The 25,258-nt window shown below is 45.2% G+C and overlaps 1 protein-coding gene across 2 annotated transcripts in view; it reads right to left on the bottom strand.

The window, feature by feature from the left end:
- RNF213 (ring finger protein 213) overlaps positions 1 to 25,258 on the bottom strand; it is a 1,978,231-nt gene that overhangs the window by 330,537 nt on the left and 1,622,436 nt on the right. For both annotated transcript variants that reach the window (XM_069199724.1, XM_069199725.1), the window contains 2 exons: positions 16,750 to 16,919; positions 16,559 to 16,658 (listed from right to left, as the gene is read on the bottom strand). In XM_069199724.1, coding sequence (XP_069055825.1) covers positions 16,559 to 16,658; positions 16,750 to 16,919 — 270 coding nt within the window. The remainder of the gene's footprint in view (positions 1 to 16,558; positions 16,659 to 16,749; positions 16,920 to 25,258) is intronic.

Genomic DNA, 25,258 nt, shown 5'->3' with positions numbered 1-25,258 from the left:
CCTTGGGCAGATGTTCAATGAGATGTTGCATCTCGTCCCAGTGGGCTCTGTCATAGCGCGCAAGTAGTGCCTGGGAGTTCGCGATGCGCCACTGGTTTGCAGCTTGTGCTGCGACTCTTTTACCAGCTGCATCGAACTTGCGGCTTTCTTTATCTGGGGGTGGTGCATCTCCAGATGTGTGAGAGTTGGCCCTTTTCCTAGCTGCTCCTACAACAACAGAGTCTGGTGGCAGCTGTGTAGTGATGAAAGCCGGGTCCGTAGGAGGCGGCTTATACTTCTTTTCCACCCTTGGTGTGATTGCCCTACTTTTGACCGGCTCCTTAAATATGTCTTTTGCGTGCCGGAGCATACCAGGGAGCATAGGCAGGCTTTGGTAGGAGCTGTGGGTGGAGGAGAGTGTGTTGAACAAGAAATCATCCTCGACTTGTTCTGAGTGGAGGCTTACGTTATGAAATTGTGCTGCTCTAGCCACCACCTGAGAGTACGCGGTGCTGTCTTCTGGTGGAGATGGCTTTGTAGGGTAGGCCTCCGGGCTGTTATCTGACACTGGGGCGTCGTATAGGTCCCATGCGTCCTGATCTTGGTCACCCTGGCTCATGGTGGTGTGAGCTGGGGAGTGAGATGGAGTTTGTGCTGGTGAAACGTTAATCACGGGCGGAGGAGAGGGTGGTGGTGTAATTCTTTTAACCACTTTTGGTTGTGGTGCTTGTTCCGTCTGGAACTCCAACCTTCTCTTTCTCCTAATGGGGGGAAGGGTGCTTATTTTTCCTGTCCCCTGCTGAATGAAGATACGCTTTTGCGTATGGTCCACATCAGTTGCTTGTAGCTCTTCCTCAAACCTATGCTTTTGCATTTGGGAGGTTAGCGAGTGCTCTTCTGTATAAGAGCCTGAAGCTGGGTCGCTTGCAGTTTGTTTCGGCGTCGAAACTTTGTCTGCGTGTTTTTTCGGCTCCGAGGTGACTTTTTTCCTTTTCGGGGCCGAAACCTCTCGGCGTCGATCTGTTTCGGTGCCGCTGTCTCGGCATCGAGCCGTGTCCACACCGGCATCTCGGTGTCGAGGCTTGTCTCCAGCACTTTCTCGGTCCCGAGAAGGCTGCGTGCCGGTGTCTCGACCGGAGTCGGACGATCTCGGCACTGTTTTGGCCTTTTTCGGTGCCGACGGTCGGTCACCGAATTTATGGGTGGAGCCATGGCCTGGTGGCAGTGGCGTCCCCTGGGCCTTGTAAATGTTTCTTTGTGTGGTTTTCGATGTCTTACTCACGGTTTGTGTGTCGTCGAATCCTTCGGAGTCTGAGTCTTGGATTGAGAAGGTACCTTCTTCTTCCTGTTCCTCGAACTCCCGTTGGGCTGTCGGTGCGGACGCCATTTGAAGTCTTCTGGCTCGACGGTCTCGGAGTGTTTTTCGGGACCGGAACGCACGACAGGCCTCGCAGGTGTCTTCGCTGTGCTCAGGTGACAGGCACAGGTTGCAGACCAAGTGTTGGTCTGTGTAGGGGTATTTATTGTGGCATTTGGGGCAGAAACGAAACGGGGTCCGTTCCATCGGCGTTCTTCAGCACGCGGTCGGGCCGACCAGGCCCCGACGGGGGATCGAAAAACTACCCCGAAGGGCACCGGAGCTCTTCGATCTTCGATGCGGTGTGGAATCTAAGTACGCCGATCCCGAACGCAACAATACCGACGAAAATCTTCCGAAATTAGCTATCTTTCCGTTCCGAAACTCGGAGCGACAGGAACACGTCCGAACCCGATGGCGGAAAAAAAACAATCGAAGATGGAGTCGACGCCCATGCGCAATGGAGACAAAAGGAGGAGTCACTCGGTCCCGTGACTCGAAAGACTTCTTCGAAGAAAAACAACTTGTAACACTCCGGCCCAACACCAGATGGCGAGCTATTGCAGAACATGCGTATCTACAGCGACAGATGCCATCGAACCTAGAATTTTCCTTGGGAAAATGAAGGAAGGACTGAAATGACTTGTTTGTATTATGATGGTACATTGTTTATTGTGATGTTTATAACAACCAAAATTCTCCAACAGTTTTAAACTATTTCTAGTATTGGAACATGAACATTAAAAAAAAATTAAAAAAAAAAAATTGTAGTTCACAATTTTGGTTAGTTCATTACGCTTTTGAACTGACTAATCATGAGTTTAGTTTTATGGGGACACATATATTAGTTGATAAAATTGGGGTATAGTTTGATATAACTATGGGAGCTCCAATAATAGGTGAAATAAGACATGATACTGATATATGGCAGTTATGTTTTGGCTCTTTTTAGGTCTGATATGATAGAATTCAGTTGTAGATATAAATGACACAACAGTGAGGATTAGTATCCGTTTATATGCTACATTGAATTTGTTTACACATGTCTGTAGTAGAATGAATTTTGCCAGATTTGAGGTTTGTGTGGATTACGGTCGCATTGAGTATTGCTGGTTAAAGTATAACGAATATGTCCGGTAGTCCGTTGTTTGTTTTCATATTTGTAGACTCGTAACTATGGCGGCATGGAATATTGGTGGTTTAAGTGTAACGATCGTTCCGTTAGTCCATTTCTATTTCCATGTTTGTAGACTTGTAACTCACCTCGGAAGCGTAGTTAACTTCCGGGTGAATTAGACACGCTGTGCGTACTCGCAACACGGCGTTCAGACTGCTTTGAATGCCGGCTTGGATTCCCGTCGGAGGCACTCAGGTATAATATTTATGAAGACAGGGCAGCACCATCATCTTATGTTTTTTAGCTTGACATGAGCACTAACGTTACAACGATTGTTTACCTAGATATGCCCTGGAGTTATTGAACTCACGCATTGTATATATTCACTACATTGCGTGTCTCAGTACCGATCACTGACATACAACCGCCTGTTTTAGCCAGGTGAGCAATTAAGCGAGGGCAAATATTTGTAGCATATTAATTTACTTATAACTTGAGAGAGAATTAATGATGTATTATTTTACATTTAGATTGGCATTGGATTATTTCATATACAAGTTGCGATGGAAATTTGAACTAGTGGAACTTGTAAATAAGGTATTATATGAGTAATTACTTCTATTGGATGATAACATGCCTTGATTAATTACATGTAGTCAGCATATTGAGATATGTTTTTGTTGTTTGGATTATTAGGAACGAATTATTAAAGTCAAGTGGTGAGTACTCATAAAAAAGAGAAGCACAGTTAGAGCATTTCTTGGACTTTAATCTATGACACCAGCATTCTTATAGGAAGTTGGATTACTTTAGTGCAGTATAATTTTTAGGGCACATAATACATTGGTGTAGTGAATGACACGGGAAGGCTTCTTGCTTAGTACTTGAAGGTTAACACTGGTTGGTGTATTTCACGTTGTTGGAGTATTGCATGATGTTAGCACGAGGTATACTTTGGTTATTTGGGGATGGGGGTACCCCAATCGTTGTTTTCCTCCACCCTCTATCACTTTTTCGCACGTCTTAATTTTATATTTACTAAGATTTTGTCTTATATGACCAGAGCCATTTCGTGTTTTTTTCCTTTTGGGGAGTTTGAGGATCTTTAGATTTTTCCAAATTGGAGCATTTTGGTTGATACGGCTTTTTAGCCTTTTAATAAATTTGTTTAAGTGCACAGGTTTAATTTGTCTAATACGTCTTTTCAGCCCTGAAGAAGTCGTTTGGGATAAGAGAAAACACTGTCCCGAGACGAAACACGTGTTGGCTGGCTTGAACTCTTAAATGAATCATGGCTTGAATTTCAAAAAAATTTGTATTACAATGAATTAATTGTTATAAATTGACTTGAATTATAAAATTTGACGGACGAGCTACACTGTGTGTCCAAATTGATTTTGAAAATTGTAATTATACCTAAGTGTACTTTTCAAGAACAACAATGAATGTTTTTGACTTTTTTGGCTAAACCATAACTTTCTGAATTGGTTTTTTCTGTGGGGAAGTGATTCTATTCAGATTAAAATCCATTTAACTGTTACATGGGAGGTACCGCACATCGATGTGGCCACTGCAGAGCCTGCCTATGCAACCTGGCATACTCGACCTGCAAGATTCAGGCGGCCATCAGTTCCAGCAGTCTCAGAGTCGCCTTCACTGAAATCCAGAACTGAGGGTGAAAATCAGGATCATAGCTTGAATATCCTGAACTCTCTTTCCCAGGGGGGAAAGGCATGACAGAACTATGCCCAGAATAACTCCAATGAAGAACTCAAGTGTGTCTTAGGCATGTTGATAGTGAACCCCAAAAATGACAGAACAATCGTCATAGTCTGGAAAACTTTGTTGACTGCCTGGGGCAAGACTACCTTTAACAGCCAGTCATTGAGGTAGGGGGAAGACTGACATCCCCGGCCTCAAAAGGTGTACTGCTACCACTGCCATCACTTTCATGAACACCCCAGGGACGTGGTGAGACCAAAGGGGAGACAAAGAAGTAAAAATGCCAATGTCCCACGATGAACCGCAGGAAGCTAGGATGGGCCTGTGGAACAAGTATTCTGAAATAAGTACCTGAGGGTTCAAGCCACCATCCTGTCTTCAGGGTCTAGGGCAGACAATACCTGAGCCAGGGTGAGCATTTTGAATTTCTCCTTCCAGAAGAAGGTGTTCAGAGGGCGTAAGTATGAAATAGAACTAAGCCTACATGCTTCTTGAGCAGTAGAAAAGCAGGAAAAACAACCAAGTTCCACTTCTTGCTTGGGTACCCTCTCAGTAGCCCTTTAGCCAAAAAGGCTTTCCTTTCTTGCTGCAAAATGGAGACGGTCCTCCTTCTGTTGTGTGTGTGTGTGTGTGTGGGGGGGGGAGGGGTTGGGGTTGGTGCGGGGGGGGGGGCAGGGTGGACCCTCTTGTCTGATGTAATGGCCTCCACACCTTACAAAATTGTCAGATCCCGCCAGTCGCCAGGCGGCTGTGCTACACTAAAAGCATGTTAAATGGGTTTGGTAGGAGGGGCTAGTGGACTGGGTGGTTTGCTGGCCTTGGAAGCGGGGGCCACCACTGCATTGACCGTGAAACAGGCAGGTGCCTTTTTAAGGTTGGAATGGCTGGTGGTATGCTGTCAAAGGTAGAGCTGATGCAGCTGGAAAAGTGGGGCAGCTACGGCCAGGGACCGTGCTGTGGTCCTGCTCTACTTGAACTACTCGAGTATGCCTTGTCCCCAAACAGACGAGTCCAATCAAACGGCATATCCATGAAGGAAGCCTGGCAACAGCGAACAAGTTACTTGCCTTCAGTGACACCTTATCTGGTAGAGCCAATTTCTAGTTGCAGATTCCTTACCTTTGAATTTCCCCAGGAGTCAAAATGGATCCAGGCCTTTTTCATGAACAGTACCCTTGCGCGCCGTTAGGTGGTGTCTGTTGGATCTGGCTTTTTGACAGGGTCATCCCCAAACTTTTTGCCTCCTTCGTCCTATTTTTTCTGACCTGTTGTTGTTGGCTTTTGAACACTGGGCACTTTACCACTGCTAACCAGTGCTAAAGTGCATATGCTCTCTGTGTAAATTGTACTGTTGATTGGTTTATCCATGATTGGCTTTTTGATTTACTTGTAAGACCCTAGTAGAGTGCACTATATGTGCCTAGGGCCTGTAGATTAAATGCTACTAGTGGGCCTGCAGCACTGATTGTGCCACCCACTTAAGTAGCCCCTCAACCTTGTCTCAGGCCTGCCAATGCAAGGCCTGTGTGTGCAGTTTCATTGCCACTTCGACTTGGCATTTAAAAGTACTTGCCAAGCCTAAAACTCCCCTTTTTCTACATATAAGTCACCCCTAATGTGTGCCCTAGGTAACCCCTAGAGCAGGGTGCTGTGTGGGTAAAAGGCAGGACATATACCTGTGTAGTTTATATGTCCTAGTAGTGCAAAACTCCTAAATTCGTTTTTACACTACTGTGAGGCCTGCTCCCTTCATAGGCTAACATTGGGGCTGCCCTCATACATTGTTGAAGTGGCAGTTGCTGATCTGAGAGGAGCAGGAAGGTCATATTTAGTATGGTCAGAATGGTAATACCCCCACTTCAAAGGCACAATTTAGTATAAAACAGGGCCTCTGCCCTACCACCTCAGACAATTGCTGGAGAAGAAACCTGAACCAGAACCTACATCCTGCCAAGAAGAACTGCCTGGCTGCTCAAAGGACTCACCTGTCTGCTTTCTACAAAGGACTGCTGCCTTGCTGTGGCCTGCTGCCTTGCTGAACTCTTGTCTGGCTGTAAAAGTGCTCTCCAAGGGCTTGGATAGAGCTTGCCTCCTGTTCCCTGAAGTCTCAGGACCAAAAAGACTTCTCTTTTTCATTTGGACTCTTCGTGCGCCGAAACTTTAGACACACAGCTTGTTCCGCAGTGAAAAATTCACTGCACGCCGATCCAGAAAGATGCCGCTCGACACAACGCCTGCGGTGCAACCAGAACTTCGACGCACGGCCTCGCATGGACAACGGCGCCCGACTTCCAAAGGGGAAATCGACGCGACGCCTGCTGTGAGAAAGAAAATTCCACTCACAGCCTCCCGGAACGACGCGCAGCCGGATAACAAGCCGAGGAATCCACTCACAGACCCTGGGACATCTGGTAATCCCGCGATCCATAGGAGACGGTCTGCGTGCCGGAAAACAACGTACGTCTTCCCTGAGTGAAAAATAACGACGCAAGTCCGTGTGTGAAGGGGCAAAAATGACGCACACACCATTTTTCTTCCCGTAGAACGACGCATGTCTCCCCGCGTGAAAAATAACGACGCAAGTCCGTGTGTGAAGGGGCGAAACCGACGCACACACCATTTTTCTTCCCGTAGAACGACGCACGTCTCCCCGCGTGAAAAATAACAACGCAAGTCCGCGTGTGAAGGGGCGTAACCGACGCACACACCATTTTTCCACGCATCTCCCCTTCTGCGGCCCTCTGCGGAGATTTTCTACTCCAAACCAGGTACTTTGTGCTTGAAAGAGACTTTGTTTGCTTTTTAAAGACTTAAGACACTTGAAATCACTTTTTAGTGATATCTTTACAAATTCATATTGCATCTTGGATCGTTTTGACCTGCAAATACCCAGATAAATTTTATATATTTTTCTAAACACTGTGTGGTGTATTTTTGTGGTGCTATATTGTGTTATTGTATGATTTATTGCACAAGCGCTTTACACATTGCCTTTTAAGTTAAGCCTGACTGCTCGTGCCAAGCTACCAGAGGGTGGGCACAGGATCATTTGGATTGTGTGTGACTTACCCTGATTAGAGTGAGGGTTCTTGCTTGGACAGAGGGTGACCTGACTGCCAACCAAAAACCCCATTTCTAACAGTGTCGATCAGCACAGCATCTGTTGTCGGCATTGTCTGTGCAGAATAGGACTTTGCAGGTCCTCTATAGGCACCACCCCAGCGAGGTGACGTCAGTTTCTTGTCATGACTTTCAATGCCAAAAGCACAGGGCCACAAAGCAACAGACTACTGTGCGTCAAAACTAAGGCCCTAAAAAGGGAATTCCTACCCCTAGAAATCAGTTCATAGAGGGGGGACGATAGGTGGAACGGTAAGGAATCTGAAATTGGCTCCACCAGCTAAGGTGTTACCGAAGGTAAGTAACTTGGTCATCTGACAGAGACTTCTGGTTGCAGATTCTTTAACTCTGAATAGATACCCAAGCAATACCATTTCTGGAGAAGGGTTTGCAAACCAAGATCACACCAGAAAGTCCTGCAGGAGCAAATGGGGAAATTAACCGTCCTAATGGCCATTACTGTCCAGGCAGTAGGTGTAGGAAGCTGGCTCTGTATATACTATACCTACGTAAGATAGAGTGTGCCCAGAGCCTTTACAGAGGTTAAAGTAGATAATACTAATGCTCTCTTTTGTGGTAGTGTGATCGAACAATTAGGCTTATCACAGGGTACTGCATTTGTTGTACGCACAGGCAAGAAACGAGGCACACACTCAATGACTAACTCTAGACCAATGTTTATGTATAAAAAAATATTCTTTGCTTCTTTATTTCTAGAATCAAAAAGATCTTTGTTGCAGGTAAATACAGTTTCAAGAATGTATCATTTAAAGAATCAAATGTACTTTGTAATTCACAATTAAAAAAGATTCCTGTGAGTTATACTTTTCAATATCAAAAGTAGAACCAGTGCAATTTTCAAAGAAAGCACTGCGGTCCTAGGGGAGTCCCACTCCTCAGGGGTTGGGGAGTCCACAGGGAAAAGTTTAGGAAGACACCAAGGGTGCACCACCAGCAGCATGGCGCCGGCCGGGTGCAGAGGTCAAAGTTGGTGTCAGGTCCCCAATGGAATCCTATGGAGACAGGGGGCACTTAGAAATTAACAGCTTGCAGGTAAGTTCCTGCAAATTCAGGGCACTGATCTGGGGGGTTTAGAACAGCACAGGGGCCACAGGCCGGCACCAAACACACACCCTCAGTGGCACGGGGGCAGGTGCAGGGTGAAAACACAGTGTCGGGAGCCCCATTCTTTTCAATGGAGGAACCCCGGGTGTCACAAAGAAGCAGCAGGCTTGGTCCAGGGAGTCGACTGAAGAAGACCAACAAATGGACAGGTAAGTAGAGATTCCACTGGAGGTGGCTGGACCATCAGTTGGGTTTCCCAAGGCCAAGGGGCTGCGGGTGCAGGGGTACCTTTGGACGTCGGGAATCTTATCCGGAGCCAGTCTCGATCAGGGGAGGTCTTCTGGATTTAGGCTGTAGGCGTCATTGTGTTTGTCAGGAGGGATCAACCCAGGGTGGACTTGAGGTCGGAATCGCCTTAGGACCCTCTGTGGACCGGTGGGCCACCTGGACTCAGGCCGTGGGCATTGGGAGCAGAGTGGGCAGGACTCACATATCCAGGAGGGTCTGGAGTCCTTCTTGGAGGTTCATTTGAGGACAGCGACACTGTCCAGGGGAGATCTTGGTCTTTACAGAAGACAGGCAGTCCGCTGGGGGTTGCAGAGGTCGCTGGTGCTACAGGATGAGTCGTCTTCTTGTAGCAGGAGTCTTGAAGCTGCAGACAGGTCGGTAGGGCTGGGGCCAAGTCAGTTGTAGTCTGCAGTCTTCACTGCTGGTGTGGCTCTTCAGTCCTTCTTCTTTAGGTTGCAAGTAATATGAAAAGCAAGGTTCAGGGGTGCCCCTAAATACTAGATTTGGGGGCGTAACAGAGGTCAGAGGGTAGTAGCCAATGACTACTGACCCAGAGGTGGGTACACCCTTCTTGTGCCCACTCTCTTTGGGGAGGGGGGGCACATTCCTAACTCTGTTGGTCCCTGTCCTTCAAACCAAGATGTAGGATACTATAAGGAGGGGATCACTCCAGCTTGGGACACCTTAGGGGTGGTCCTAGCTGAAGTGGTCACTCCTCCCTGTTTTATCTAATTTTCCTGTTGAACTTGCTGCCAAAAGTGAGGCTTCTTCCAGGGGACAGGCATCTCCACTAGCGGGAGTGTCCTGGGGCACTGTAACAGGAGGCCTGAGCCTTTGAGGCTCACTGCCAAGTGTTGCAGTTCCTGAATGGGGGGGGGGTGTGAAGCACCTCCACCCAGAGCAGGCTTTGTTTCGGACTCCAAAGAGCACAAAGGCTCTCACCATTGTCCTTTAGTGGCAGGCTGGCACAGCCTGGTCAACCTTACACTAAAGGGTTGCTTAAAATATAGGGGACATCCCTAAGATGCCCTATGGGTGCATTGTAAAGTAATTCCAACACTGGCATCACTGTGGGTTTATTGTGCTGAGGTGTTTGATACCAAACTTCCCTGTCTTCAGTAAAGCCATCATGGAGCTGTGGAGTTAATAATGACAAACTCCCAGCCCATGTACGTAATAGGGCCATACTGCACTTACAATGTTAACGAATGGACTTAGACACTATAAGGGCATATTGCTCATGTAGTTATGCCCTCACCTGTGGTGTAGTGCACCCTGCCTTAGAGCTGTAAGGCCTGCTAGAGGGTTGACTTACCTCTGCCATAGGCAGTGGGTGGTGGGCATGGCACCCTGAGAGGAATGCCATGTCGACTTTACCTTCTTCTGCCCACCAGCACAGACAATCTGCAATGGCAGTGTGCATGTGCTTGGTGAAGGGTTTGTAGGATGTTAAAATACATGCTGAAGTCCTAAGGGACCCTTCCTGGTCACAGAGCCTTTGGTACCACTGGTACCTTTTGCAAGGGACTTAGGTGTGTGCCGGGGTGTGCCAATTGTGGGAACAATGGTACAGTTTAGGTAAAGAACATTGGTGCTGGGGCCTAGTTAGCAGGAACCCAGCACAAACTCAGTCAAGTCAGCATAAATATCAGAGGGAGGGAGGGAGGGAGGGAGAGAGCGAGGGAGGGAGGGAGAGAGAGAGAGAGAGAGAGAGAGAGAGAGAGAGAGAGAGAGAGAGAGAGAGAGAGAGAGAGAGAGAGACGAGAGAGAGAGAGAGAGAGAGAGAGAGAGAGAGAGAGAGAGAGAGAGAGAGAGAGAGAGAGAGACGAGAGAGAGAGAGAGAGAGAGAGAGAGAGAGACGAGAGAGAGAGTTTTTTTCCCTTCGGGGGAGCCACGCCAAATGTGGCACTTTCCTACATATATATATATTCATGTAGTAAAACATGAAGAAAACATGGCTGAATGACTGAGCTGTAAGCTAACAGGAGTGTTGAGGTTTAGTGTCAGAACTGTATCATTTAGCAAGACGTGTTTTAAAATAGGTTGCTTGTGATTGATAATTCTGAGCCATGAATTACAACATTTAGGCTAATAAATTGATAGCTTTATTTGCATTTCAAATCTCTATAAACCTGAGAATATAAATGATCCTTTCAGAAAGGCTGTCTCTTGTAGTCATCTGATTTAAAACACTGAATGAAGGTGGATTAGTTAAGATTGAACAGTGAGACTGACTCACAAATTAGCCAAAGGTGAGCAGCGAAAGAGAACAATTGAAAATAAGAAAAGCTTGTGTGGCAAAAGAAACATACTGAATTCATACTCGGTGAAGGAAGCAGTGTGATTCTTCATTACATAGAATAGGGTAATGTGAATTTCTTTTTCAAAACCGGAGGCTACCATTATGCATTTTTCCTTTAATGTTACGCCACACCGCACTTAAGAGGCCTTTTACTTTATAAAGTGGAACATTCTAGAACAGAACATACTTCCTCGGCTCCTCATTCAGGTAAGTAGTATTTGATCCTTTTTTGGCTTTTTTGTTGTGATTACTTTCTGATTTCCAATCTATGGAAATTATTGCCTTGCGATTATTATTTCTTGAGTTGTTCATTATAAACGTACCTACATCGTTTCAAACCAACCTCTTCTGAGCCAGGTCGCCCGTGGCATGCTGCAGCGCATCAGGTCAGATCGCCGCCAACTTCATCCGGGCTTTCTGACAGGTCGGATTATTTTAGATTTTGCATGGGTCGCTGGCCTGTGTTTGGGGCTTGTTGTCAGTTTTTGGAAGTGCAGCCCTTGACAAGCTTGGCTCCACTTGCCGCAGCGTCTCTTGATGAGTGAAGGTCACATGCCCCACATGATGAGTGCTGGCAGCTCCCAGCCTTTGGAAAGCCCTGTGACAACTCTTTGGACCACACTGGGGCCCACACTATCCCATTAACCACATTAAGCCGCATTGACCCAACCCATAACTGAAGATCAAAGCGTCAGGTACACATTTAAGAAAAGGAATGGCCAATGGCTAAGCCGACCCAGTGTGCGGCGTACTGCCATGTTTGTCTGGGCTTTGCCTATTGTTTTTCAAAGGTTTACCGGCTGATAAGAGACACTGTAATGTCAATGACAGTTACAGTGTCTCTGCAACAGACTGTTTACTGTCAGCAATTATTGACCATTATCGTGGGGGTGCAGTGCATTATTCCACAACAAAATATTATTGGAAATATACCCTTTTCTAAGTTATTTTACCACCATATATAGATTATTTTTTAACTACTTTAAACATTTTTTTTTTTTTCAAAAGGTGTTAGATCAGGAGACAGGGAGCCCCAAAATGCCCTTGACAAGGATTAACGAGGAACTAATTAAGAAGCTCATACAACAGCAAATGCATACCTGCATTTGAGAGACTCTTGATCAGGTCATGGTTAACAAAAGGTCTGTGGGACCTGATGATATTTTTGAAAGTGGGTCCATCTTAAGGGGATACTCCGATTATGGAGATATAGGTGCCAAGAGAAAGGAAAACTAAACATATTGAAAGAAGGTCTATACCCCTTAAAAAGATGGGAGGTCCAAGCACCTTAAAGAGAAGTGGCGGTCAAAGCACCTCAAATGGAACAGGAGGTCTAAGCACCTCAAATAGGATTGGTGTCCTATGCAGCACAACATTGAAAGGTTTCCGGTGTGGCACAACTGAATCAGGTGCCCCTATCGGCTGCCACAATATGGAGGAAGACAAAACCATGGAAAGTACCCCAGACGAGTATGTATTAGACCTTGAAAAGGGGGGCTATGATATGGATGACCTCTTTAGTGAGACTGAGACTCCTTCTTCCTCCAAGGGAATAGTTGCTTGTGTGGTGGTGCTGTCACCTTCTGTTCCTTTCCAAGTCTTCCATCATGTCTAGCCTTTCCTGTTATAAGTTTCCCTTTAGCCTTTTATGCCCATTTACATGTGCTGTTCTGTACTAATATGCCCAGCAAATTCTGAACTGCTGTCATGCTCCATGTGCAGCTCGTGTTTTGCACTGGCCCTGATGCTGCTGTCCACTGATGCTGAGAAGCTTCGTGTGCTCTGGACTGATTAATCTTTCCTGTCTGCTGTCCCATGAGGAGAGATATATATTCTGCAATGTGGTGGTTCTTGTTTCCCTTTCAGCTTAGATGATTACACCAATGTATTTTTATAGTGAGTTACTTTATAGTGAGTTATCTTAGATAGATGATTTTCCAAATTATTTTTGTCTTTTCTTTTGTTTTGTCCGCATGTGTTAGTCCTTCCCCACACATGCAAATCCAAATTCTTAATAGAGATAAGAATGACCCAGCCCAATTATTGTTTTTAACTGAATTCTGATTATTTACTGATGTCACCATCATCTGCTTTGAAATCTGTTTTCGATGTGCACATCATAGTTTTGTTAATTTGTGTTATTCTGTTGGAGTATTTAATTGTCTTGATGTTTAGTAAGCTTAATCACTTCGGACGTTTCCGTCAACCTATGGTTTTCATTTATGTTTATAACCTAGTTTTGCTTACCATTTAAATTACATTGGCTCTGTGGTTGTAATAAAGCTTTGAAACTTTATTCAGTATGAAGTTTTGGTTCTGTGGGCAAATTGGTCATGGTGTTTAAATTGTTAGGATTTCTCATGTTATTGAATTTTGTTGAATAAGTCCGATTACCCACTCTTCGCTGAGTCCAAATATCCCATCGACCTCTAGTGTAGGTGGGACGAGTTGTGACGTCTCACTAATGTGCGGTTTCTGAATCCAAGGCGGAAGAAGATCCCCGTGTGCACTGTAGGAAGTTGGCTCTGTATATACTATCTCAAAGTAAGAGATAGTGTGCACAGAGTCCAAGGGTTCCCCTTAGCTGTAAAAGAGTGGCAAAATTAGATAATTCTAATGCTCTATTTTGTGGTAGTGTGGTCGAGCAGAAGGCTTATCAGAGGGTAGTGTTAAGCATTTGTTTGTTCACACACAGGCAATAAATGAGGAACACACACTCAAAGACTTAACTCCCGGCCAATAGTTTTTATATAGAAAAATACATTTTCCTAATTTATTTTAGAACCACAAGTTTCAAGATTTGAATTAAATACATAAAATGCAAGGTACTCCACACAGGTAAGTAAGGAACTTTGAATTAGAGCAGTAACATACACAGTTTTAGTTAAAATGGCAATAAGCTATTTTAAATGGGGACACAGTGCAAAAATCAACAGTTCGTGGGGGAGTTAAGTATTGGTTAGTTTTTCAGGTAAGTAAGGCACTTACAAGTTCAAGTTCCTGGGCATAGACAGCCCACCATTGGGGATTCAAGGCAACCCCAAAGTCACTGCACCAGCAACACAGGGCCAGTCACGTGCAGGGGTCAAAGGAGGGCCCAAAACACATAGGCACCTATGGAGAATAGGGGTGCTCCGGTTCCAATCTGCCAGCAGGTAAGTAAGTACCTGCATCTTTGGAGGGCAGAAAAGGGTTTTCTAGAGCACTGGGGGGGCACAAGTAGGCACACAAAACGCACCCTCAGCGGCACGGGGTGGCCGGGTGCAGTGTGCAAAGCAGGAATCAGGTTTTCAATAGGAATCAATGGAGGGACCTGGGGGTCACTCTTGCAGTGCAGGCAGGGCACAGGGGGGCTTCTCGGGCCAGCCACCGATTGGGCTAGGCAGAAGGTTGCCTGATGGTCACTCCTGCACTGGAGTTCAGTTCCTTCTGGTCCTGGGGGCGGTGGGTGCAGCGCTAGGTCCAGGCGTCGGGTTCTTTGTTCCAGGCAGTTGCGGTCAGGGGGAGCCCCTGTATCCTCTCTGCATTAGTCGTTGTGGGGGTTATTGGGGGGTTGTCTTGGGTTACTCATGAGGTCGCAGTCGCCTGGGAGTCCTCCCTGCAGTATTGGTTCTCTGGATCTTGAGCCGGGGGCGTCGGGTGCCAAGTGTGATGTCTCACGCTTCTGGCGGGAAGAGTGAGTTCTTTAAAAGTTGCAAAGTTGTTGCTGGTTTTGAACAGTGCCGCTGTTCACGGCAGTTTCTTGGTCCTTCGGGTTCAGGGCAGACCTCTGAGGCTTCAGAGGTTGCTGGTCCCTGTCAGATGTGTCACTGTGCAGGTTTTTTGAGTCTGGAGACAGACCAGTAGGGCTGGGGCCAAGTCAGTGCTCGTCTCCGTTGTCTCTGCGTGGCTTTTAGGCCAGCAGTCCTTCTTCTTTGTGTAGGTTGCAGAACTCTGACTTCCTGGGTTCTGGGGTGTACCTAAATACTAGATTTAGGGGTGTGTGTTTAGGTCAGCAGCGCAGTAGCCAATGGCTACTGTCCTAGAAGGTGGCTAAACCCTCTTTGTGCCTCTTCCCTGAGGGGGGCACATCCCTAATCCTATTGGGCGAATCCTCCAATCTCAAAATGGAGGATTTCCAAAGGCAGGGGTCACATCAGCTCAGGGCACCTTAGGGGCAGTCCTGACTGGTGGGTGACTCCTCCTTGTTTTTCTCATTATCTCCTCCTGCCTTGCCGCCAAAAGTGGGGGCTGTAGCCAGAGGGGCGGGCATCTCCACTAGCTGGGATGCCCTGGGATGCTGTAACAAAAGGCATAAGCCCTTGAGGCTCACCGCCAGGTGTTAAGTTCCTGCAGGGGGCGGTCAGAAGCACCTCCACCCAGTACAGGCTTTGTTCCTGGCCACAGAGTGACAAAGGCACTCTCCCCATGTGGCCAGAAACTCATCTGGTTGTGGAAGGCTGGCAGAAACTGGTCAGCCTAGCACTAGGAGTCGGACTGGTATTCAGGGGGCATCTCTAAGATGCCCTCTGGGTGCATTTTACAATAAATTCCACACTGGCATCAGTGTGCAATTATTATGCTGAGAAGTTTGATACCAATCTTCCCAGATTTCAGTGTATCCATTATGGAGCTGTGGAGTTCGTACTTGACCAACTCCCAGACCATATACTCTTTTTGGCTACCCTACACTTACAATGTCTAAGGTTTTGCTTAGACACTGTAGGGGCATAGTGCTCGGCACATATGCCCTCACCTGTGGTATAGTACACCCTGCCTTAGGGCTGCAAGGCCTGCTAGAGGGGTGACTTACCTATGCCACAGGCAGTGTGAGGTGGGCATGGCACTCTGAGGGGAGTGTCATGTCGACTTAGTCATTTTCTCCCCACCAGCACACACAAGCTGTAAGGGGTCCCCAGGGTGGCATAAGGCATGCTGCAGCCCTTAGAGACCTTCCCTGGCATCAGGGCCCTTGGTACCAGGGGTACCAGTTACAAGGTACTTACCTGAGTGCCAGGGCTGTGCCAATTGTGGGAACCAAGGTACAGTTTAGGGAAAGAACACTGGTGCTGGGGCCTGGTTAGCAGGGTGCCAGCACACTTTCAATCATAACTGGAATCAACAAAAGGCAAAAAGTCAGGGGGTAGCCATGCCAAGGAGGCTTTCCTTACATGTGTGCTACAACAACCTGCAAGAATGTTGATTACAAGACATAAACTTGTACAATTTTATCGAGATAAATAGAAGTGGAGAATAGTAAAGCTACATTCTCCTATGAACACCAACTTGACACTATAGAGCAATTCAATATCTTGTTGTTTATATAGGGGGAAGTCGTTATTTTTATATTCAATATTTCAAAGTATAATTCTTCTGCAAGGTTAGCAGGCGTGTCAGATGAAGGATTAGGACAATGAGATATGACTTGGTGAAAGGAAACTCTGAAGTGAAAAGACCTAAACGCATGCAGATTTCAGTGCATGTATTTCAAGCAGGAAAATAATTCAGCGCTTAATTTATTCTGCTCTCAGTACTACACAGTGCAACAAATTTTTAAGGTTACATTGTATCTTCTGCATTGACCCAAGACATCCCTCCTTTGTCCATTTCTATCATAAGAAAAACTCACCTGTATTTTAACAGTAACTTTAGAATCACAGAACGGATTACTGGACTCTTATCCACAGAGTCATCAAAAGGAGACAGTGACTTGGTGACACCGGTACGATCTTAATAAAGATAAAAAATAAAATAAGAGTTGATTCTAAAACACAGTATACTGCATCCTTAACTCAATTCAGCAGAAAAGTAGGGGCTTACTGGCAGAGATGGCATCACATAACTTCTTGTTTAGAAAGAGCAGAGATAGAAGCTGAAGGATGACTTCCTTATTCGGGGGAACGTTGTCCTTGAAACAAAGGGTAGAGACCAGGTCTATGAAAAAGCTGTTGCACAAATTTCGAAAATGGGCATTTTTTCCAATAGCAGTGCTAGAAAGAAATAAAGCCAGAAGCTGATGAATAAATGGGAAAATAAGTTACCTTTTAAGATGAACATATTTTACACAGGTGGCTACAATACAATGAAGAGATACTGTCAACAGCTAGTGAACCAGCACTCTCTCCTGTTGGTGTTGCCTTTCAAAGGTAAACTAATCAGTGTCCCTGAAGCACAGCCTGAGACCCAATATTTAAGTACGCTCTTTAAGACCCAAAGGTTCTTGGAGATAAACAACATCTTGCCCATCACCAAAAAGTGTTCGTTCTTTTGTTAGCTTTTGAATCTAAAATAGAGTCAGCAGCAAAAACATGGATATATAGTAAAGGTGAATGTCAGTTATTACTTTGCAGGTTGTTACATCAGGAGTCATTACATCGGGAGGGCTTTTACAGCTCGAGTGCTTTTACTTCGCAGGTAGGCAGGTATTATTTTTAACGTACATATAATATATTATATCATTTTTTTTCACTTTAAAAAAAACAAAAGTTATAGGGGCGTTATAGCTCGCATTTTAAATGTAACAAACCATAGAAATTAACCTGTTATAGTTAGTTATCTAAAGTAACTATAACTCGTGCCCTAAGTTATTTATAACTCGTGCCCCCACCATGCAGTTTTTTAATGAATAATTTTACAACAAACGTTACAGAGATACTATTAATGATGTTATAAAAGATGTCATGATTGCGGGAATGACTGGGGTAATTAGTAGTGAATGGCGAGGGATGGAGTTATAGTTACTATAGGGCACGAGTTATAGTGACTTTTGATAACTAACTATAGCAGGTGAATTTTCTATGGTTTGGTACGTTTAAAATGTGAGCATATTACATTCCTGTAACTTTTGGTTTTTTTTAAGTGAATTTCTATGTTTTAATTATATTCCCTAACTATAAAGTCCCTGTAACCTTAGTCTTTTTCAGTAAATTTGTATGTTTTTTTTTTTTTTTAAACAAAATTATTTTCATTAATATATGTTAATCCAATCACCTCCACACATGACCTGTGGCTGTGCTCAGCTGCAGTTGGTCCTGAGGCCAACCCCTATAACAACTCAATCCCGCGCTGCGCACGGCTTTCGGCTGTGCGCACCATGGGTTGGCTGTGGCCAGGCCCTGCAGACAACCCCTATAACCATCCAACCCTGCACTGCGCATAGTCAGGAGTAGGCTGTGGGATGTCTATCTGGGTGCAAGAGGGTGTATCTGGGGGTGAGAGTGGGGGTGAGAGTGTGTTTAGATGTGAGTGGGTGCATCAGTGTCCTAGTTAGTGCGTCAGTTTCTGTGTGGGTCTGTGAGTGGGGGCATGAGTGTTTCAGTGGGTCTGTGAGTGAGCGCACGAGGGCCCGAGTGGGTCTGTGAGTGGGTGTGTGAGCAGGTGAAAGATTGAAAAAGAGAAATTGAAAGAGCGAGTGAGAGAGGGTGTTTTTCTTAGGCTTTGACTGATCATAAACTTAGAATGGGGCATTTCTGGACAAATTGAAAAGAAACATATTTATCAATTGAAAAAGGTGAGGTCACCTTTGAGTACGAATCCTAAATGTTCAAAGTTTAAAGGAAATGAAAGAAGGGAAATGACCACAGACACACCTGGACTAGAACCCTCAACTTTCAGTGTGAAAGTCTGTGACCTTAACCATCATGCCACAGGTGGCTACTTACTGTAGTCATTGCATGGAGAGACCATTACAATGACTATCGCTCTCTCTTTCTTCCATCCCATTATGAGATGGAAGAGGGAAAGAGAGAGAGAGAATGACAGGACCATGAGGGGAGCCTCAAGGCAGCCCATGGTCCTAGCCGGCTCCCCACGTCCTGATCTTTGAGTAGCAGTTCCCTGCATGTGGAAGACAGATGAAAACTGCTTTCTGCAAGCGAGAGATGGTTGACAGCTCTCTCTTGCACAAAGTGGATTTTGTTTGCTTTTGGTTGGTGGCAGCCGTCAAAGTTCCCACCAAGCAAAAGCAAACAGCTATGTATCGGGGGTGGGCACTTCAGGACATAGCAGGAGCCGGCCCTCGGGGTCCCTGTGGCCATCAGTGGCTCCACGAAGGGGAGCCGTGAGGTTCCCCTCCAACAAACACAGCCCCAGGGAGGTGGTGGCACCAGGTCTGCAAGGGCTATAGCAAAAAAATTAAATAAATATATATACATATATATTTAGCTCTGAGGGAGCACCAGAGCTAAGGGGTCAGAGTGACTCTATGCTGGCTCTTTTGGGGTTTTTGTTTTACACTTTTGTCTGGAGACCTAAAACTGCTACCAACACTTCCTTGTTGAAGTGTTGACAGCCAATCAGATCTCAACATGAGATCGGGAGGTGTTTGTGGAGCCTTCGCATCCATATATATGAAAATTTGGATTTTCTTTTATTTCTCAAAAATACTGAAAGGATTTACACCAAATAACAAAAAGGGCGCTTTCTGGACCAGCAGTTACCTTTCTGCCAAATTTAGTATAATTCCATCAGTCCGAATTTACTCATACAAAATCATAGAAATTCACTAGTTATACTTAGAGTTCTTTCATGTAACTATAACTCACGCCTTCGCCATGAACAGTTAATAACTCCACATATTGTATCATTGATGAGATCTTGTACGGCATCTATGATATTATCACTGCAACATTTGCAATGAAATTATTGATAAGAAAACTGTGCAAGGCAAGGGTGTGAGTTATAGTTACTTGAAAGAACTCTAACTATAACTACTGAATTTCTCTGTTTTTTTTACGAGTACATTCAGAGCCTTGAGACCCTCACAGGTGAGTAGCTGCGCTTTACAAACAGTGACTGATTGAACTCAACTTTAACGCCCTGTAACCTTTGTTTTTTTCAGTGAATACATATATTCATATATGGAAAATGTCACTTACCCAGTGTACATCTGTTCGTGGCATTAGTCGCTGCAGATTCACATGCTGTGCAAAGTCCGCCATCTGGTGTTGGGCTCGGAGTGTTACAAGTTGTTTTTCTTCGAAGAAGTCTTTTCGAGTCACGAGACCGAGGGACTCCTCCCATTTCGACTCCATTGCGCATGGGCGTCGACTCCATCTTAGATTGTTTTCCCCGCAGAGGGTGAGGTAGGAGTTGTGTATGCTAGTAATAGTGCCCATGCAATGGAGTGAATACGTATGTACATATTAAAGTTTAAAGTAATATATTTACAAATGTACAAATGTTCAAGATCTACTTCTAAACGGCTACAGGCTCCCGGGGAGGCGGGTGGGCGCATGTGAATCTGCATCGACTAATGCCACGAACAGATGTACACTGGGTAAGTGACATTTTCCGTTCGATGGCATGTGTAGCTGCAGATACACATGCTGTGCATAGACTAGTAAGCAGTTAACTCCCCAAAAGCGGTGGTTCAGCCTGTAGGAGTTGAAGTAGTTTGAAATAATGTTCTTAGTACAGCTTGACCTACTGTGGCTTGTTGTGCAGTTAACACATCTACACAGTAGTGCTTGGTAAATGTATGAGGCGTAGACCATGTTGCTGCCTTACATATTTCGTTCATTGGAATATTTCCTAGAAAGGCCATGGTAGCACCTTTCTTTCTGGTTGAGTGTGCCTTTGGTGTAATATGCAGCTCTCTCTTTGCTTTAATATAGCAGGTTTGAATGCATTTAACTATCCATCTAGCAATACCTTGTTTTGAAATTGGGTTACCTGTATGAGGTTTTTGAAAGGCAATAAATAGTTGTTTTGTTTTTCAAATTAGTTTTGTTCTGTCAATGTAGTACATTAGTGCCCTTTTGATGTCTAATGTATGTAATGCTCTTTCAGCTACAGAGTCTGGTTGTGGAAAAAATACTGGGAGTTCCACAGTTTGATTTAAGTGGAACGGTGATATAACTTTTGGTAAAAATGTTGGATTTGTGCGTAGAACCACTTTATGTTTGTGTATTTGTATAAAGGGTTCCTGTATGGTAAATGCTTGAGATGTGATAGCTATTAGGAAGGCGACTTTCCATGTTAAATATTGCATCTCACAAGAGTGCATGGGTTCAAATGGTGGACCCATGAGTCGTGTTAATACAATATTGAGATTCCATGAAGGAACTGGTGGTATTCTTGGGGGAATGATTCTTTTTAGACCCTCCATAAATGCTTTTATGACTGGGATTCTAAAGAGTGATGTTGAATGGTTTGCAGATAGGCAGAAATTGCTGTGAGATTTATTTTAATGGATGAAAAAGCTATCTAAGATTTTTGTAAGTGTAATAAGTAGCTTACAATGTCTTTTGTTGACGCATGCAGTGGTTGAATTTGATTATTATGACAGTAATAAACAAATCTTTTCCATGTATTTGCGTAACAATGTCTTGTAGTAGGTTTCCTAGCTTGTTTAATGACCTCCATACATTCTTGTGTAAGGTCTAGATGTCCAAATTCTAAGACTTCAGGAGCCAGATTGCTAGATTGAGCGATGCTGGATTCGGTGTCTGATCTGTTGTTTGTGTTGAGTTAACAGATCTGGTCTGTTTGGTAGCTTGATATGAGGTACTACTGACAGGTCTAGTAGTGTTGTGTACCATGGTTGGCGAGCCCAAGTTGGTGCTACTAGTATTAGTTTGAGTTTGTTTTGACTCAATTTGTTTACTAGATAAGGAAGGAGTGGGAGAGGGGGAAAAGCGTAAGTAAATATCCCTGACCAACTCATTGATAACACATTGCCCTTGGAGTGAGGGTGCGGGTACCTGGATGCGAAGTTTTGGCATTTTGGGGGTTATTACAACTTTGGAGGAGGTGTTAATCTGTCCCAAAAGTGACGTATATACCACCAGCCGTATTACGAGTCCATTATATCCTATGGAACTCGTAATACGGCTGGTGGTATATCCGTCACATTTGGGACAGATTAACATCTCCTCCAAAGTTGTAATAACCCCCTTTGTGTTTTCTTTTGTTGCGAATAGGTCTATTTGCGGTGTTCCCCAGTTTTGAAAGTAGGTTTGCAGTATCTGGGGATGAAGTTCCCATTCGTGTATCTGTTGGTGATCTCGTCTGAGATTGTCGGCCAACAGGTTTTGAATTCCTGGGATGTATTGTGCTATTAGGCGAATGCAATTGTGATTCACCCAATGCCAAATCTTCTGTGCTAAGAGACACAGCTGTGATGAGTGTGTCCCTCCCTGTTTGTTTAGGTAATACATTGTTGTCATGTTGTCTGTTTTGACAAGAATGTGTTTGTGGACTATTAACGGTTGAAAAGCTTTCAATGCTAGAAACATTGCTAGTAGTTCTAGTTGATTTATATGAAGTGGTCTTTGTTGTGTGTCCCATTGTCCATGGATGCTGTGTTGGTTGAGGTGTGCTCCCCACCCTACCATGGAAGCATCTGTTGTGATCACGTATTGATGCACAGGGTCCTGGAAAGGCCGCCCTTGGTTTAAATTTATAGGATTCCACCATTGAAGCGAGGAGTGTGTTTGGCGGTCTATCAACACTAGATCTTGAAGTTGACCCTGTGCTTGTGTCCATTGTGTCACTAGACACTGTTGTAAGGGCCACATGTGTAACCTTGCTTTTGGGACAATGGCTATGCATGAAGACATCATGTCTAGAAGTTTCATCACAAACCTTACTTGATACTGTTGATTTGGGTGCATGCTTTGTACTACGTTTTGGAATGCTTGTACCCTTTGTGGACTTGGAGTGGCGGTCCCTTTTTGTGTGTTGATTGTTGCTCCTAAGCATTGTTGTAGTTGACATGGTTGTAAGTGTGATTTTAGGTAGTTTATTGAGAACCCTAGCTTGTGAAGGGTTTCTATGACGTATTTTGTGTGTTGAAGACACTGTTTCTGAGTGCTGGTTTTTATTAACCAATCGTCTAGGTACGGGAATACGTGTATGTGCTGTCTTCTGATATGTGCAGCTACTACTGCAAGGCATTTTGTAAATACCCTTGGTGCTGTTGTTATCCCGAATGGTAACACTTTGAATTGGTAGTGTACTCCTTGGATTACAAAGTATTTCCGGTGGGAAGGATGTATGGATATATGGAAGTAAGCATCCTTGAGGTCTAATGTTGACATGTAGTCTTGTTCTTTGAGTAAGGGAATCACGTCTTGAAGTGTTACCATGTGAAAATGATCTGATTTGATGTAAATGTTTAGTGTTCTGAGATTTGAGATGGGTCTCAGTGTTTTGTCCTTTTTTGGTATTAGAAAATACAGGGAATAAACGCCTGTTCCTTTCTGATGGTTGGGCACTAGTTTTATCGCCTCTTTTTGTAATAACGCTTGGACTTATAGTTGTTTTAGATCCAAGTGCTGTTTGGACATGTTTTGTGCTTTTGGAGGCACATTTGGAGGTAATTGTAGGAATTCTAAGCAATAACCATGTTGGATAATGGCTAGGACCCACAAGTCCGTAGTTATGTCTTCCCAATTTTTGTAATAATCTGTGACTCTCCCCCCCACTGGTGTTATGTGTTGGGGATTTGTGACATTGGAGTCACTGTTTAGTTTGTGGGGTTTTTGGGCTTTGGAATTTTCCTCTTGTTTTGGGGAACTGTCCACCCCTATATTGTCCCCGAAAGCCTCATCTTTAGTATTGGCCCTGGTATGTGGGTCTGGCCTGTGAGGTTGAAGGTTCTGTGCTTTGGGCCCGAAACCCCCCTCTAAAGTGTGGCTTCCTAACTGTGCCTCTGCTCTGTGGGGAGTAGAGCGCGCCCATGGCCTTGGCCGTGTCCGTGTCTTTCTTCAGCTTTTCTATAGCTGTAGCCACCTCCGGCACAAACAACTGTTGTCCATTAAAAGGCATATTCAGCACAGCCTGCTGGATCTCTGGCTTAAATCCGGAGGTGCGTAGCCATGCGTGTCTCCGAATAGTGACCGCGTGTTCACTGTTCTGGTGGCTGTGTCCGCTGCGTCCATAGCCGATCGTATCTGGTTGTTGGAGATACTTTGGCCCTCCTCCACCACTTGTTGTGCACACTTTTGAAACTCTTTGGGAAGATGTTCAATGAAATGCTGCATTTCGTCCCAATGAGCCCTGTCATATCTTGCCAATAAAGCTTGGGAATTGGCAATACGCCACTGATTGGCTGCTTGTGCTGCAACCCTTTTTCCTGCTGCATCAAACTTTCGACTTTCTTTGTCGGGTGGTGGTGCATCCCCAGAAGTCTGTGAGTTTGTCCTTTTCCGGGCTGCTCCTACTACTACTGAGTCAGGTGTTAGTTGTTGCGTGATGTACACAGGGTCCGTAGGGGGAGGTTTGTAGTTATTCTCCACCCTCGGTGTGATGGCTCTGCCTTTGACGGGGTCTTGAAACACCTGTTTTGCGTGTTTTAACATGCCTGGTAACATAGGCAGACTCTGGTATTGGCTATGTGTTGATGACAGGGTATTGAATAAAAAGTCATCCTCTATAGGTTCTGCATGCAGTGCTACATTGTGAAAAGTAGCTGCTCTGGACACCACCTGCATGTAAGCAGTACTGTCTTCTGGTGGTGATGGTCTTGCAGGGGTAGCAATCAGGACTATCGTCAGATACTGGTGCATCATATAGATCCCATGCATCTGGGTCATCCTGGCTCATCCGTGTGCGTTGGTGATTGCATCATTGGGGGTGTTGCAATTGGTGACAGTTGTGGTGAGTGCTGTGGCAGTGGCTGTGGCGAAAAACGTGGTGGAGTTTTTTCTTTAGCCACTTTTGCTTTTGGCTGTTTTTCTGTTTCTTGGAAAGCGAGTTTCCGTTTCATTTTAATTGGGGGAAGAGTTCTTATTTTCCCTGTGTCCTTCTGAATATGGAGCCTTCTTTGTGTATAGTCTGGCTCTCCCATCTCTAATTCTTGTCCAGATTTATGGCCTTGTAGTTGTGATAAAAGGCCTTGTTCTTCGGAATAGGAGCTCTGTTTCAGCTCCGAGGCTGGGTGTTTCAGCACCGGAACCTTTAACGCAGTCTTTTTCGGCTCCGAAGCCACCTTTTTCGGTTTCGGAGTGCCGATATCTCGGTGCCGAGTTTGGTCGGAGCTAATATCTTGGTGCCGAGTAAACTCTGTGCCGGTATCTCGACCGGAGTCAGATGTCTTCGACACGTGTGTGCCCTTTTTCGGTGCCGATGGTTGGTCACCGTGCTTACGGGTTCAGCCATGGCCTGCCGGCGGCGGCGTCCCCTGGGCTTTGTGTGAGTTTTGGCCGGGGCAGGTTTACTCACGGTTTGTTGCCTCGCCGGCTGCTCACTTTCGGCCTCGTCCGAATCAGGAATGGAGAAAGTCTCCTCTTCTTCGGCGTCGTGGTGTCCTGCCGGCGACGACGCCATTTGAAGCCTTCGAGCTCTCCGATCCCGTAGCGTCTTCTTCAACCGAAATGCCCGACAG

This window comes from Pleurodeles waltl, chromosome 7 (assembly GCF_031143425.1).
Source record: "Pleurodeles waltl isolate 20211129_DDA chromosome 7, aPleWal1.hap1.20221129, whole genome shotgun sequence".
In the NCBI taxonomy this organism is placed as follows: domain Eukaryota; kingdom Metazoa; phylum Chordata; class Amphibia; order Caudata; family Salamandridae; genus Pleurodeles; species Pleurodeles waltl.
The sequence above is the reverse complement of the archived record's forward strand: the minus strand, read 5'-3'. Positions and strand labels throughout refer to the sequence as shown.